Source organism: Pseudorca crassidens, chromosome 1, assembly GCF_039906515.1.
Source record: "Pseudorca crassidens isolate mPseCra1 chromosome 1, mPseCra1.hap1, whole genome shotgun sequence".
Classification (NCBI taxonomy): Eukaryota; Metazoa; Chordata; class Mammalia; order Artiodactyla; family Delphinidae; genus Pseudorca; species Pseudorca crassidens.
The window spans coordinates 13,722,350-13,737,340 of NC_090296.1; the positions used below are offsets into that span (position 1 = coordinate 13,722,350).

A 14,991-nucleotide genomic window follows, 5' to 3' on the forward strand; every position below is an offset into this window, starting at 1 on the left:
AATCATTTTTATACTTTTAAATGTTTGAAAAGAATTAAAAGAATGTATCATCACGCGAAACCTGTGTTAAATTTAATTACAATGTCCATAAATAAAGTTTTATTGGAACACAGCCGTATCGGTTAGTTTACTTATTGTTTAGGGCTACTTTCACACTGCAATAGCAGAGGTGAATAGCTGTGAAAGAGACCACATGGCCTGCAAAGCCTAAAATAACTATTTACTATTTGGCTCTTTGAAAAACAGTTTGCTGACCTCCTGATCTAATCCCTGCTTGGTTTAAAAGTTCACTTCTATGTGATGCTTGGTTTAAAAGTTCACTTCTATGTGAATTATATCCAAGTGTCCATCTTTAATCCCCTCCTTTTCCCATTCTCATGGGAAGCTCCCATAAGTTCTATCCTTGCAAAAGTATTCTTGCTGTGCCATCTTTCCCCTCTTCCCTTCAGTCCATCTTCTCACTATAACCGAAGCTAACTTCCAAGAGAACAGCTTTGATATCGTAGCTATTCTTTGAGGCTCCCCATCCTGTACTAAATAAAATCTGCACTGCTTAGCATTGTGGTCAGGTTCTTCATTATCTTATGGAATCTTACCTTTTTAGCTGTGTCTCTTATGTCATACTTCCATCCAGCCTTATCAATCACTTAACCTACCCTTGCCTTCTCCACTTCCAGGCCTAGCTCAGTTACTATCTCTGTATCTGCTGCTGGTATTTCTATCTCACCCATCCTTTTAAGCTGGTTATCTCAAATGCCTCCTTGCCCTAAAAGCCTTCCCCAGCTCCTCTACCGAGAATAATTATTGCCATCTGTACAGTTCTCTTAACAGTTTGTACGACTGTATTATTTCGAATTCTGCTTTACAGTTTCCTATGTATTTCACAGATCGTCTGTTTGTCGTGTTCTATTGAAAGTTGCTTAGGGGCAGGGATTGTATTCTATTTTATTAATCACTGTAGCCTTTTGGTGCCTAGGATGCGTCTTGTCCAAAATGGAAATGTTTATCCTTTGCAAAAGTCCTCATGGTGAGCCGGAATTTTTGAAACGTCTAAGAACTACCCGTACTTAAGCACGAACTCCACTTAACTTTGTTTAGGACTCACTAGGGCGAGTAACACCTTTTTAAGACACGCTGCCGTCCAGCTGGTCACACACCTGTGGATCGCTGCCAGGGACCATCAGGTACGTCTGCAAACACGTGCGTGAGAAGTGCTTTCTTCTAAGCTCCTCCTCTGTCCACGGTGACTGGCGGACCAAACGTTCCAATCAGCTCTCACCGCCTCTTTCGGCAATAGCCAATCACAGATCCCGAGCGCCTCCTGACTACTAGACACTGTTTACTAACAGATCGAAGCTGGGGAATGAGGGGTGTGACCGTTCTGGGAATGTCTGGGACGGGAACGTTCTGATTGCGCGTGCGCACCAGCGGAGACGGGCGGGGCAGAACTCCGGTCTCACCAATCGGAGCGGTCGCGCTCCTCCCTCTCCTGCCACTCCGCCAAGCAACAACAATTCGAGGAGAGGGGCGGGGCGGTTCGTGACGCGTCAGAGACGACTGTCCAATGGGAGCCGGCGCTGACAGATGCGCGCGCCCTCTGCCCAATAAGCGATGGCAGCTCGAATGGCTGGCTTGCTGGCTGTGGGAGGAGCAGCTTGACGGAGGAGGCGGTGAAGCAGAGGGCGGTTTGGTTGCGCGGTACTAGCGGTGCCCGCCGAAGGGGGAGGAGGCGGAGGAGCTAGCCGTGCGGCCAGAGCGGGAAAGCTACTCGTCTCGGCGTCCGAGTTCTGGAGCCGCCGCATCTCGGCTCCTGGGGCTGCAGCGGGAGCTGTGAGGGCCCGGGCGTCCGCTGTCTCCCGGGTCCCCTCGGAGGACCCCGCGGGATCGGGAAAGGGAGAAGATGGAGGAGGAGGGCGGCAGCGGCGGTGGCGGCGCCACAGACACCAGCAGGGACGGCGGCGCCGGGGGAGAGCAGCTCCTCACTGTCAAGCACGAGCTGCGGACGGGTGAGCGACCCCGCCCTCTGCCGGCCGGACTGGGCGTGGGGGCGCGCCCTGAGGGCACGCAGGGGTCTGCTCGGGCTGGGGTCACGGGGCCGTGCCGAGGGCGCGGGGGGCGGGCCCTGGGCGGGGCCTCTCGGACGGGGCGGGAGCCCGGGGGTCCCGGGAGGTGGGGGCGCGCCCGAGGGGAGCTGGCGGAAAGTTTTCCCCAGCCCGGGAATGAGCGGCGGGCGCGGGGCGTTAGGGCCCGCGGAGCAGCCCACAGCTGCCTGTTGGCACTGACTCTGAGGATGTCTTCGCGCCCCCTTCCCGCACAGGTGCCACATCTGTCACTGCATCCTGTCTAGGGTGAAAGGTGCGCCTTCCTCAGTGTAGGGTGAACGACGCTTAGTTTTGGAGCATGACTCACTTCTCCGCTGCTCTGCTTCCGTAGAGGGGTCCCTAAGGTGCTGCGGTCCTGTGCAAGATGAAAGGGTGGCTTTCCCCCGGCCTTTTCAGGAGTCCAGTCTCTAGTGATATAAAGAGGGATCGCGGGCTCAGGGACTGAGTGCCTTTATTTGCAATCATCATGAAATACTATACTTGGCCTTAAATTTCTTTCAAAGGTCTCTTGAGAAGAAGGCTCAGTAAATTTGAAGCTGTAGGTAAAAGCGGCTAACTATACAGCTTAAGCGCTCACGTTCTGATGTTTGCGATCACTAGAGTCGTCCCAGGCTTTATACTTGTTACGTTATTCGTTATGGGTTGTTCATTTTGGAAAATGCTTATTCGGACTAATCAGTATAGGTTGGGTTTATATATGTGGAGCCCAGTCTCCTATTAGAGATCCTTTTGCACTTCTGAACAGATAATACATTTTAATGAATTGTTCATTATTACTATTAAATGTTCTTGTGTTTATTAAGGCTTTTGATTCAGCTTCTTTGGCATATTGGGATATTCTTTTACTGTGGAGACACAGAGCTTAAATAGCAGGTTTCAAGTGCGTGCCTTGAAACAACCACCTTGTTAACTGTTTTGAACAGATTGCAAAGTTAGATCTGTCACCTGTTCTTTTATTTTTTTGTTATTGCTGGTTAGCGTTACACTGAGTGCCAGTGTGGTGACTTAATTTAAGAGGGATGTCAAATGCATGCTTACTTATTTCAACATTTTTAAACATTGGCTTAAAATCTTTTTTTTTGGTCATTGTGAATTTGTTATATATCTTGAGCCAGTTACTCCCTAATTTTTTGGAGTTCCTAATGTAACCTGTGTATGTTTGGCTGGTTTGATTTTTCTCTCTCAATTTAATAGACAACTGATGTTTTCAAAGGGTTATTCAATAATTTATTCAGTAAACATTTATTCAGTATTAATATCTGATTTTTGCCAGGCTCAGTGTCAGGTGTTTTCTGGTGTGGAAATTTTGAATTTCTTTTTCTTTTCTTACATAACGATTCACTGATTTATGTATGTAGACTCATTCTGTACAGCAAAAGCTACTTGAAATCATATGCTCGTCAGCAGTTGACAGTGGTGCAGCAAGCAGATTTTTGCTAAATGACCAAGGAGCAACCTACTTTATTAGTAGTCAACCAACTGCTCAGTTTCTGGATTTTGCAAACAATGCTAGTTTTTCAAAATTTTTTTACAATGCTAGTTTTGTAGAAAACAATGAGAACTGCTTTATTTCCCCTTCTCTACTCTGTGAATCATCAGCTTCAAGCTTGCATTTTAGAAATTTTTCTGATGGATGGTGAGATTATACTGAATTCATTAGTACTGTTAACTGTCAAAGGAAATGAACAGTCACTTTGATTTATTGCTGAACGCTGGAACAACTGACCGGATATAGTGGTCAAAAACACTGTTAAAATATAGCTTGAAAGATTCTCTCATCTTCAGCCAACTGGGCCCCTGTCAGCACATGATGCTATAATAGGCACCAAAGTAATTTGATCTGATGTGGTCCCTTGCTTCTCAAAATGTGGACAAGCATATAGTCATATCAAGTCAGCAGCTGGCGATTGCCCGTTTGTGCTCAACATTGTATTGTCTGCTGTAGGATGAGTGAAGAGGCAACAAGTTACATATAAGAACATGGAAAGTGTTCCAATAGTGTAGACCAAGTAGCATGGCATCCCTGGACATGAAATTGGAAGACCTGGTTCCAAATCCCAGCTCTGCCAGTTACTAGCTATGTAGACTTGGGCAAGTCAATTCAACTCTTTCACACTCACTTCTCTCATCTACCGAGTGTGAAAATTGAATGAGACTGTTGGTTTGGTTGGCACAGATTAGGCGCTCAGGAGATGTTGGTTGCATGCAAATCTGAAGATCACAAGAGTAAAGGATTGATTAGATCAGTTAAACATTTCTTGACACTTTCTGTTTTCTAGGCTAAATGGTACTGATGATACAAAAAAATGAGAAAATTTCTTGCCCTCTGATGGTAGGGGAGGAGGCCATGTAAACCAGTAATTAGGATATATTGTCATAATGTAATAATAGAAGGATATACAGAGTATAAAGTTAGCAAAGAAGAGGTTTAGGACTTCTAGGTTTCAAATCTAACTCTGTTGAACCACAGCAACAAAAAAGAGGGGGTACTATTGGAAGGGTTATCTTATTCATTTATTCAATAAGTATTTCATTACCTCTTATGTACTGAGTTCTGTTTTATATGCTGGGGTTACAAGACACGTGTGGTCTTCCCACTGAAAGGACTGAGTTGCATCAGGAATCCCTGGAACCAGGGACTGATGCTGTCTGTACTCTCTCCATCTTGAATCTTTGCTTCTTTGCTTGTCTCTATGTGATGGCTTCATTCCTCTCCACTGCTGTTCACCTTTTTCCACGTGGGAAGGAACATGGCTATTGACAGACCCCAAGTTTTATATCTTACAGCTCTCGGTACCAGAGAGACACTGCCTTTTTATCAGCTTCAGGTACAAAAATATTAGCGAAGGACTTTATTAGCCTGGCTTTGGTAAGGTGCCTACTTTTGGATTGTTCAACTAAGGCCAGGGAATAGGATCATGTTCTACTAACATGACAGCTACTATGGTGAACATATGGATGGGGGGGGGGGAACTAAACTCTTAGAAGAGGAAGGGTTGCTGGGAAGACATTTCCTGAGATATCTGTCATTAGGAGAGAGAGCCTAACACTGAGGAGAGGGTCAAGGAAGGGGTATTAGTTACCTATTGCTGTGCAACAAATTATGCCAAAACTTAGTGGCCTAAAGCAACATGATTTCTGTGGGTCAGGAATTCAGGAGTTGCTTAGCCTGATGGTTCTAACTCAGGGTCTCTCATGAGGTTTTAGTCACGATGTTGGCCACGACTGCATTCACCTGAAGACTTGTCTGGGGCAGGAGGTTCCCTTCCAAGACAGCTCACTCACATGTTGTTGGCAGGATGCTTCAGTTCCTTGCTATGTGGACCTCTCCATAGGGCTGCTTGAATGTCCTCATGACATGACAGCTGGCTCCCCCAGAACAAGTGATTGAATGGGGAAGCTGCAATGTCTTTTTTTGTTAAACAGCTTTTTTGAGATATAATTTACATACCATAAAATCCACTTGTTTTAAGTGTACAATTCAATAAATTTTATAGTTACACAACCATCACCACAATCTAATTTTAGAACTTTCCATCACCCTAAAAAGAAACGTCTTACCCATTTATATCGGTCACTCCACATTCCCACAACCCATCCCCAACCCTAGGCAACTGCTAATTCTACTTTCTGTGTATTTGCCTAGGGACATTTCTTATTATGGAACTTTATAATATGTGCTCTTTTATCACTGGCTTCTTTTACTAAACATAGTATTTTCAAGATTCATCCATTTGTAATGTGTGTAAGCACTTCATTTTTTAAATTGACAGGTAATATTTCATTGTGTGGTTGTACTGTATTTTATCCATTCATCATTTGATTGACATTTGGGTTGTTTCAACCTTTTGGTTGTTGTGAATAATGCTGCTATGTACATTTGTGTACAAGTTTCTGCATGAACCTATGTTTTCATTTGTCTTGGGTACATATTAAGAGTAAAATTATTGGATCACGTGGTAAGTCTATGTTTAACTTAAGTTTTCCAAAGTGACTTCACTGCTTTACAGTTCTAGTAGCAAGGGCTCCAGTTCCTCCATATCCTCGCCATCACTTGTTATTGTACGTCTTTTTGCTTATAGCCATTCGTAGTGAGTATGAAGTGGTATCTCACTGTAGTTTTGATTTGTGTTTCCTAATGACTAATGATGTTGGGCATCTTTTCATGTACTCATGGGCCATTTGTATATGTTTGGAGAAATGTCTATACAGATCCTTTGCCCATTTTTTAATTGGTTAATTTGTCTTTTTTATTATTGAGATATGAGTTATGTATTGTACATACAGATCCCTTAGATCTGTATTTAGATATATGGTTTACAAATATTTTCTCCCATAAAGTGGATTATCTTTTATTTTTTCCTCAGTGATAACCTTAGAAGCACTATAGTCTTTAATTTTGATGAAGTCCCATTTTTTTCTTTTCTTTCTCTTACTTTTGGTATTGTATCTAAGAAATCATTGACTAATTCAAGGTCACAAAGATTTTATATCTGTTTCCTTCTAAGGGTTGTATGATTTTAGCTGTTACATTTAGGTTTTTGCCTCATTTGTTGAAAGGCTATTCTTTTTCCATTTTATTTTCTCAGCACTCTTGTCAAAAATCAATTGACTATAGATGTATGGATTTAGTTTTGGACTCTCAATTCAATTCCACTGATTTTTGTGTCTGTCCTTATGCCATCACCACACTGTTTTGACTACTGTAACTTTTTAGTAAGTTTTGATATTGGGAATTGTGAGTCTTCCAGCCTTGTTCTTCTTTTTCAAAATTGTTTTGGCTATTTTGGATCCCTTGAATTTCCACATGAATTTTATAATTAGCTTGTCAACATTTCTGCAAAGAAGCCAACTAGGATTCTGGTAGGGATTACATTAAATCTGTAGATCAATTTTGGGAGTGTTGCCATCTTGTGATTTATGAACATGGAATATTTTTCCATTAATTTAGATCTTCTTTCATTTCTTTCAACATTTTGTAGTTTTCAGACTATATGTTTATACTTCTTTTGTTAAATTTATTCCTAAATATTTTATTCTTTTTGCTGCTATTGTAAAATAATTATTTTCTTAGTTTAATTTTTGGATCATTCACTAAAAGTATATAGAGATATAACTTATTTTTGTATATTAATCTTGTATCCTGCAACCTTGCCTAACTAGTATATTAGTTCTAATGTTTTCTTATTGGATGTCTTACAAGATCACGTCATCTGCAAATAGAGATAGTTTTACTTCTTTCCAATGTGTATGCCTTTTATTTAGTTTTCTTGCTTAATTGTCTTGGCTAGAACCTTCAGCACAGTATTCAATAGAATTGGTGAAAGCACACATCCTTGTCTTATTCCTGATCTTAGCGGGGGAAAGCTTTAGTCTTTCACCATTAAGTATGAAGTTAGCTGTGGGTTTTTCATAGATACCCTTTATTAGATTGAGGAAATTCTCTTCCTAATTTGTTTGGGTGTTTTTAATCATGAAGAGGCATCGGATTTTTATTTGCATTTAGGGAGATGATCACGTGGTTTTTTTGTTTGTTTTTATTGATGAGGTGTATTACATTAATTAATTTTGGAGTGTTAAGCCAAACTTGTATTCCTGGGATAAATCCCTCTTGGTAATGTGTATAATTCTTTTCATACACCATGCTGGATTCAGTTTGCTAGTGTTTTGTATAGGATTTCTGTGTCTATATTCATAAGAGGTATTTGTCTCTTGTTTTGTTTTTCTGTGATGTCTCCGTCTGGTTTCCCCAAAATACACTTGATTGATTTCTGCCTCCAATTAAAGATCGTACATATTTGATTGCTGTCATCCATACTTAGGGTCTTCTAAGTAAAGGCTAACAGAGGTTGAGGGTGGATTATATTTCTGGCTCTGCCCCAAACTTGCTGTGTGACTTGAGATAAATCATTTCGCCTTTCTGAGCCTAAGTTTACTGATCCATAAAGTAAAGGTGTTGGACTGAGTTATATCCGAAGTACTTACCAGCATTAAGTTGGTCTTCAATGGAACTTCTATGGAAATCTTGGTATAGACAAAAGTCAGAAGTGCTGATTTACTTTAAAAGATAATTCTGTTTTGCCAGAGGATTCATGATTGAATCCCATTGAAAAAGAATTCCCTGATACTCTTTGAATATGATTCCATTTATAATGATTTTATTTATACGTAGCTTTTTAGGAACATAATGATTATCTACAAAAAGACAGAGAAAAATTTCAGTGACAATCTTAGTTATCTGTGAGAACAATGCAGCTCTCCTTTTTATATTATACATGTATAAATATATTTTGTGTTTGTACTTTTCCCTTTTTTTCACACTTTCCTCACCTTGAGAAGAGTAGGCAGAACTTGTGCTCTATCTTTAGCTTTATAGGATACATTGGATGGTCAAAATATAAATAGGTTTTTGATAGTACCCTATCTTAATTCTGTAGAGCCTAGACTTATAAGAAAATCTCTTATTTCTACCATGAGTTTTAGAGATTAAGAAAATGATCTAGGACTTCCCTGGTGGCGCAGTGGTTAAAAATCTGCCTGCCCATGCAGGGGACACAGGTTCGAGCCCTGGTCTGGGAAGATCCCACATGCCGTGGAACAACTAAGCCCGTGTGCCACAACTCCTGAGCCTGCACTCTTGAGCCTGTGAGCCACAACTACTGAGCCCACGTGACACAACTACTGAAGCCTGTGTGCCTAGAGCCCGTGCTCCGCAACAAGAGAAGCCCACGCGCAGCAAGAAAGATCCAACGCAGCCAAAAATAAATTAATTAATTAATTTAAAAAAGAAAAGAAAATGATATATTTGGGCAAAGTAGGTGGCATCTCAGCCCTTAAATCAAGGGGGATTCAAGTATATTTTGTGTTTGCAGTCTATAACGGGGGCGGGGGTTGCTGGTGGGAAGCTTCTCAGGTGACAAGTCGACTGTTGTATCAGACCCAACATTAACCTGTACTGCAAAGCAAGAAAAAAATCATGAAATCTCAGCTTCCTGGAGACATAAGTGATCTGATGGGCAGGATTGAATTCTTACCCTGAAAAAGAAGATAATGCTTGGTGAAAATTCCTCTAGGGAAAATCTAGCATAGTAGCATCATGTGTTGACTGAAGCTTCACAATTAAATACACTGTTGAGAGATGTCAATCCCAAAATGCTGTGGGAGGGAGGGGTTGTCACAGTTTTCTCCTTTGAGCTCCTGTAATGATTTACAGATCTTGGTGCACCTCAGTGGTATGAGCACTCCTACATTCCTCTTGTTTTTCAGGGAAGATGAATAGGGTCTAAAATAGAATCTTGCCCTCATTTTGTTTGTCTCTAGCAGTGCCCCCATGGGTTCAGCTATATCGGTTCCTCCAAAAAGTCAAGGAAGTTCTCTGGACTTTATACCTTCCTAAAGTTGTGAGTGAGCTGGCTAGTTCACTTTTTTTTTTTTTTTAGTACTCAGTAGGCACACTGCCCTGTGACTGCAGAGAGAATAGGGAGTTAAAGTTCCCGATTTTTGACACAGTACTTGGTATTGCAGTTTTATTTATTTCACACTCAAGTTTTTGTGGCAGTGTGCTTCTTTTTATATAACTAGTGTGTTCCTGACAAAACATTGTGTAAATAATATTTTTGTATATCAAATTATTTGGAATAAAGAAGGTGAACTTGGTACTTAAAAGAATCCTATGATTAACTCTTGAAATAAAAAAACTTTTGATTAAGTTTTCCATTTGTGGCTTTACTGTTATTATGTAAATTGGGCCTTACATTGTTATTTTTCTGACACATCATTACAATTTGTAAATTGCAGGTAGCTGCAAACAGGTAAATAGAGTCTTGTGTGGTAGGCTGAAAAATGCACCTCCTCTCCCCAAGATGTCCATGTCCTAACCTGTAAATGCTTCTGTACGTGGCAAAGAGACCTTGCAGATGTGATTAAGGATGGGGAGTTATCCAGGTGGGTCCAATGTAATCACAGGGTCCTTATGAGAGGGAGGTCGGCAGGTCAGAGAGAAGGTGTTGTGAGAATGGAAATAGAGGGAGAGAAGATGCAACAGTGGCATCAGAGATTGGACTGAAGCCGTTACTGGAAGGGGGCCATGAGCCAAGGCACGTGAGCAGGCTCTAGACGGTGAAGAAAAGATTGTCCCCTGGAGTGTCCAAAAGGAATGCAGCTCTACTGTCACTTGATTTTAGCTCCTTAAGACCTGGTTTGAGACTTATGATCTCTAGAACTATAATAAGACAGATTTATGTTGTTCATAAACCATGAAGTTTATGTAATTTTTTACAGCAGCAATAGGGAGCTAACACATCTTGCTTAAGATTGGATGAACCAGGAGATAATTTTGCCTCAGGCTTGGGTAACTGAATAGGATAACAATATGAAGCAGTTAGTCATTTAGACAGCTATTTAGTAGAAAATGGTAACAAATGTCATTCTTAGTAGAAGTAGAATGATGTCGTCTCTAGGGAATCCCCAAGAAGACATTCCTTTCTGATCTTAGTACCAAGTCTAGCTGAGCTGCTTTGACCAGCTCTTCTGTTTTTCATAGGAATGCTGTGAAGTGGATCCCTGGAGCAGACCTCTTTTATCAAGTTGGTGGCTAGAATGCTTCACATCTCAAGCCTACACCACATAAAATTGTGGTCTGGCATGCATCTTGAGCCTCTTCCTGGTGTCATTTTCTGTCCCTAATCTTTCTTCTTTTCTTATGCTTTAGTTATTTTGCCTTAAGTCTTTTCTGGGCCAAGACAGGAATTAGGTAAATATATAATTAAATGCATTTATATACAAACACATAGATACAAACCATGAGTAAGATGGACAATATGGAAAGATATTTGACTTTCTACCCAGTATTTTGCTTCTTAAATAAAATCTTTGTTGTGATGTTCGTGCTATTTTTATATTTCTTCTAAAAAGAAAAAAAAGTGAGGTCTCTGATTAATTAATACCATTTTAGAGTTTTTTAAAAATACATAATGAGAAATCAATAAAATCAAGGCATACTTTTAAAAAGAAATGTTATTGGCAGGATGGTGGAAGTCATACACAGGGCTGTCTTTGTCCCAGGCAGTTTTCTACATTAGTGGAATATCCCGTCATTAATAGGAAAATTCAGTCAACTGAAGTACTCTGTCCTCAAACCGCTTCGGTACTGGAGTGGAATTACATGTTTTTCCTAAAGGAAAAACTATTTAAAATACGTAATAAGGATAATGTTGCCCTTCATATCTAAATGAATGGTGTTGCATTAAGAGGGCATGAACACTTAGCAGTAGATTTGCATTAACCCTTTCCCATGAAGTTGCCCATTTTTCCTTTATACCACTGTCCTTTGTTTGTAAGGAAACATCATAATTAGGGCTAGAGTAGGACAAATCTAATGGGCACACACAAATCAAACTTGTAACTTTGACATAATTTTGTCATGTATAAGTTGGGCAAAGCAGCCACGGTTTTATTCATCCATTAAGGATTTGTTGACACTGTGTGCCTGGCACCATAGCAGATGCTGGGTTTTAGCAGGGAACAAATTAGACATGGCTTCTACCTTCATTGAACTATACCTAAGAGAAGGACCTTAAATACATAATCATGCAACTAACCATATGATTGCAATTGTGATAAACGGTGAAGAAGTACAGGTTCTATGAGAGAGTCTAACAGGGTGGCCGGGCCTCAGGGGATGGGTGAGGGAAGTGGGAATGTTCAAGCTGAGGCCCTGGCTATCATGGGGTGAAGAGTAGGGGGGGAGGTTAAGCATTTCTGACAAAGGAAGTAACACAGATGGCCCTGAAGTGGGAAATGGCTTGGCACACTGGGGTTACTGGAAGAAAGGTCTCTGTGGCTTGAGCATCGTGTCCAAGCAGGAAAGTCACAGGAAACGGGGCTGAGAAGGTAGCCAGGGCTGTTCGTGCAGGGTTCTGTAGGTGATGATGAGGCATTCAGGCGTTATCCTGAGTGCAGTGTGAAGCTGTTGAAGGATTTTTCAGAGATTAGTTTTGCACTGTAAAAAATGACTCCCTTGCTGTGAGGAGGATGGAAGGAAAGATTGTCTGAAGGGAGACCAGTTAGGAGGCTATTGCTGAAGTTCAGATGGAATATACAAGTTTGGATTGGGTAACAATTAGAGATTAAGAATCATGAATATATTTGAGATACATTTAGGAGACAGAATCAGCAGAACTTGGTGTGGTAGTGATATGGGATTTTCGAGCTGGAACAAACATATGTTTGAAGGTACCATTTGTTCAAATGGTGTATTAATTTTCAGTGGCCGCATAACAGATCACCACAAACTTAGCGGCTTGTAATAGCACCCATTTATCAGCTCACAATTTGGTAAGTTAAAATTTTCCATGGCATGGCTGAAATTAAGATGGTAGCCAGACACAGTGCTTGTCTGGAGGCTCTGGGTGAAAGTCCACTTCTAAGCTCATTGCTGTAGTTGCCAGATTTGTGTTCCTGTAGTCATTGGTCTGAGGTCTCAGTTTCCTTGATGGCTGTCGGCCGGGGGCCTTTGTCAGCTGGTAGAGGCCATCTGCATTCCTTCTCATTTGGCCCCTCCATCTTCAGGCATCAAAGGTGTGTCACATGCTTCCCGTGCTTTGACTCTCTGACTTCCAGATCTTCTCTGGGCTTCATGTGATTAGATCAGACTACCTAGACAATCTTCCCATTGTGAGGTCAACTGAGTTGGGACCTTAATTACATCTGCAACAAAATCCCTTTATCCTAAGAGTGATATTTCATCATATTCAGTCACTGAAGGGAAGGAGGTCATGCAAAGGGTCATTGGGGTCATCTTAGAATTCTGCCTTAGAACTCACAGATGGTGAACCAGGGGAGTTGCATTTGGAGTGGGTGGAAAAGATAGGACCCAGTTGTATACAGGTCAAGTTTTGAGATACCTTTGACATATTCTAATGGACACATATGGTAATAGTAATCATGGTAATGAAGCCTTGCTATGTGCTACAAAGGATCAGTAGGTGCTTTTATCAACTCACTTAATCCACACAATCACTTATGAAGTAAGTACTGTTATTATTATTCTAATTTTACAGATGGGGAAACTGTAAAGGTCACCAACTTGCACAGGATCACCCCGGAAGTAAGTAGAAGGACTAGTTTTGAAGCCCAAGTGGTCTGGCCCCCAGGCTCATCTAAACTATTGTGCTTTCATTCATCAGTGGGACATGGGTCTGGAGCTCAGAAAAGATGTCTGGGCTGCAGGTAGAAATTCTAGCATCACTGGCATTTAGATGACTTTAAAGCCCAGGTGTAGAGAGATCATCTTATGAGAAATTGTCAAATGGAAAAAGGAAGAGGACTCAGAACTGGGCCCTGAAAACTCCAAAATGTAGAGGACGGATCAGAAAGGAGTTGCTGAGAAAGAATACAGAGGAGGAACAGCCAGAAAAAAACCCAGAAGAAAACCTAGAAAAGTTGTGGTGTTAGGGAAGGCAAGGAGGAAAAAGTGCTTCAAAGGGTATGTGTCAGATTTGACTGAGCAGGTAATGACCTTATCAAGAGCAATTTTAGTGGAGATTTGGTGGGAGAGGCCAGATTGGAATGGGTTGAGGAGTGGATGCAAGTGAAAACTTTTGAGAGGCTTGGTTGCGACTTAACCAGAGGGGAATGTGTGGTTCAGGGGGAGGGTTACTTTTTGTTATTTTAAGATGAGTGATGCTAGAACACATTTAGTGTGAATCCATTACAGAGAAAGAGAGAGAGGGAGAAACAGAAAGAGATACTGAAAATACAAAACAAGAGGGGATAGCTGAGAGGATCAAGGTCCCTGAGAAGGGGGACATGGGGATCGGAGGGCGGCAATTGGCCTCTGCTAGGAGAAGGCCCATTGCTTCTATTATGATAAGGGAAGAGGGGGCGGATACAGGTGCATTTGTAGATTTGGTGGCAGGAAGATAACGGGAGTTTTGAGCACCTGGATTTTTTGTTTCTTCTTTGAATTGTGAAGAAAGGCAATTCTTTATTCAAGAAGAGAAAAATAGCTTCATTGTTTTAAAACAGTGTTATTCTGGCCTTTAAAATTTTTTTAGATAAAGAAAAACACAAAAAGTTGACACAGAATTCAATAATTAATTAATTAATTAATTAATTTTGGCTGCACCGGGTCTTAGTTGCGGCACGTGGGATCTTTGTTGCAGCATGCATGCAGGATCTAGTTCCCCGACCAGGGATTGAACCCCGGACCCCTGCACTGGGAGCACGGAGTCTTATCCACTGGACCACCAGGGAAGTCCTGACACAGAATTCACGTACTATAAGATGAAATTTTATGGTAGAATGTTGTAGAACAACGTACAGAAAGAGGTTTTCAGGCATAGCCATTAAAATGCTTCCGTGCTTTCCACAGAGGTCATTCCCTGAACATGTTCTCTGGATCATGCCAAAACTCTTAGTAAGCATAATGTTCTTTTTCTTCTTTTTGAAGTGTTTTATATTTAGTTCAGTTCTTCTTCCTAGTTAAATTTATTTGGTACATGTATTGGAAAAAAAGCCTGGTTGTTATTGCTTTATAAGCATTTCTTATTGACTCAGTTTTCATATTGGCTCAATCATGTAATTGCAGAATCAATTGGATAAGTAAACACTGCTGTTTATACACCAAAAGTACAGTGAGTCTTAAGGGCAAGTGACCCCAGCAATAAGAGAAAAAGTGGGCAGCGTTGTTTTAAAGTACACAGATATTAAATATAACTTTGTTCTGCCTCCAGCAGAATGTTGTCCAGAGACATGGTTTGAGGCCCAACCACAAATCTAAACAGCTTCAGAATAGCTTACCACAGCGCAGTTAAAAGGAAACTAATGTGCTAGCCACTTAGCTTAGTTTCAAGGTCTCACGTAGTCCTCAGGATGGGGCTAACTGGAC

At 41.2% G+C, this 14,991-nt stretch overlaps 1 protein-coding gene across 3 annotated transcripts in view; it reads left to right on the forward strand.

Annotated features, from left to right (window-relative positions):
• Positions 1 to 1,871: 1,871 nt before the first annotated feature.
• RPS6KA5 (ribosomal protein S6 kinase A5) overlaps positions 1,872 to 14,991 on the forward strand; it is a 182,159-nt gene continuing 169,039 nt past the window's right edge. For all 3 annotated transcript variants that reach the window (XM_067727695.1, XM_067727716.1, XM_067727705.1), the window contains exon 1: positions 1,872 to 2,006. In XM_067727695.1, coding sequence (XP_067583796.1) covers positions 1,901 to 2,006 — 106 coding nt within the window. In that variant the 5' untranslated portion in view covers positions 1,872 to 1,900. The remainder of the gene's footprint in view (positions 2,007 to 14,991) is intronic.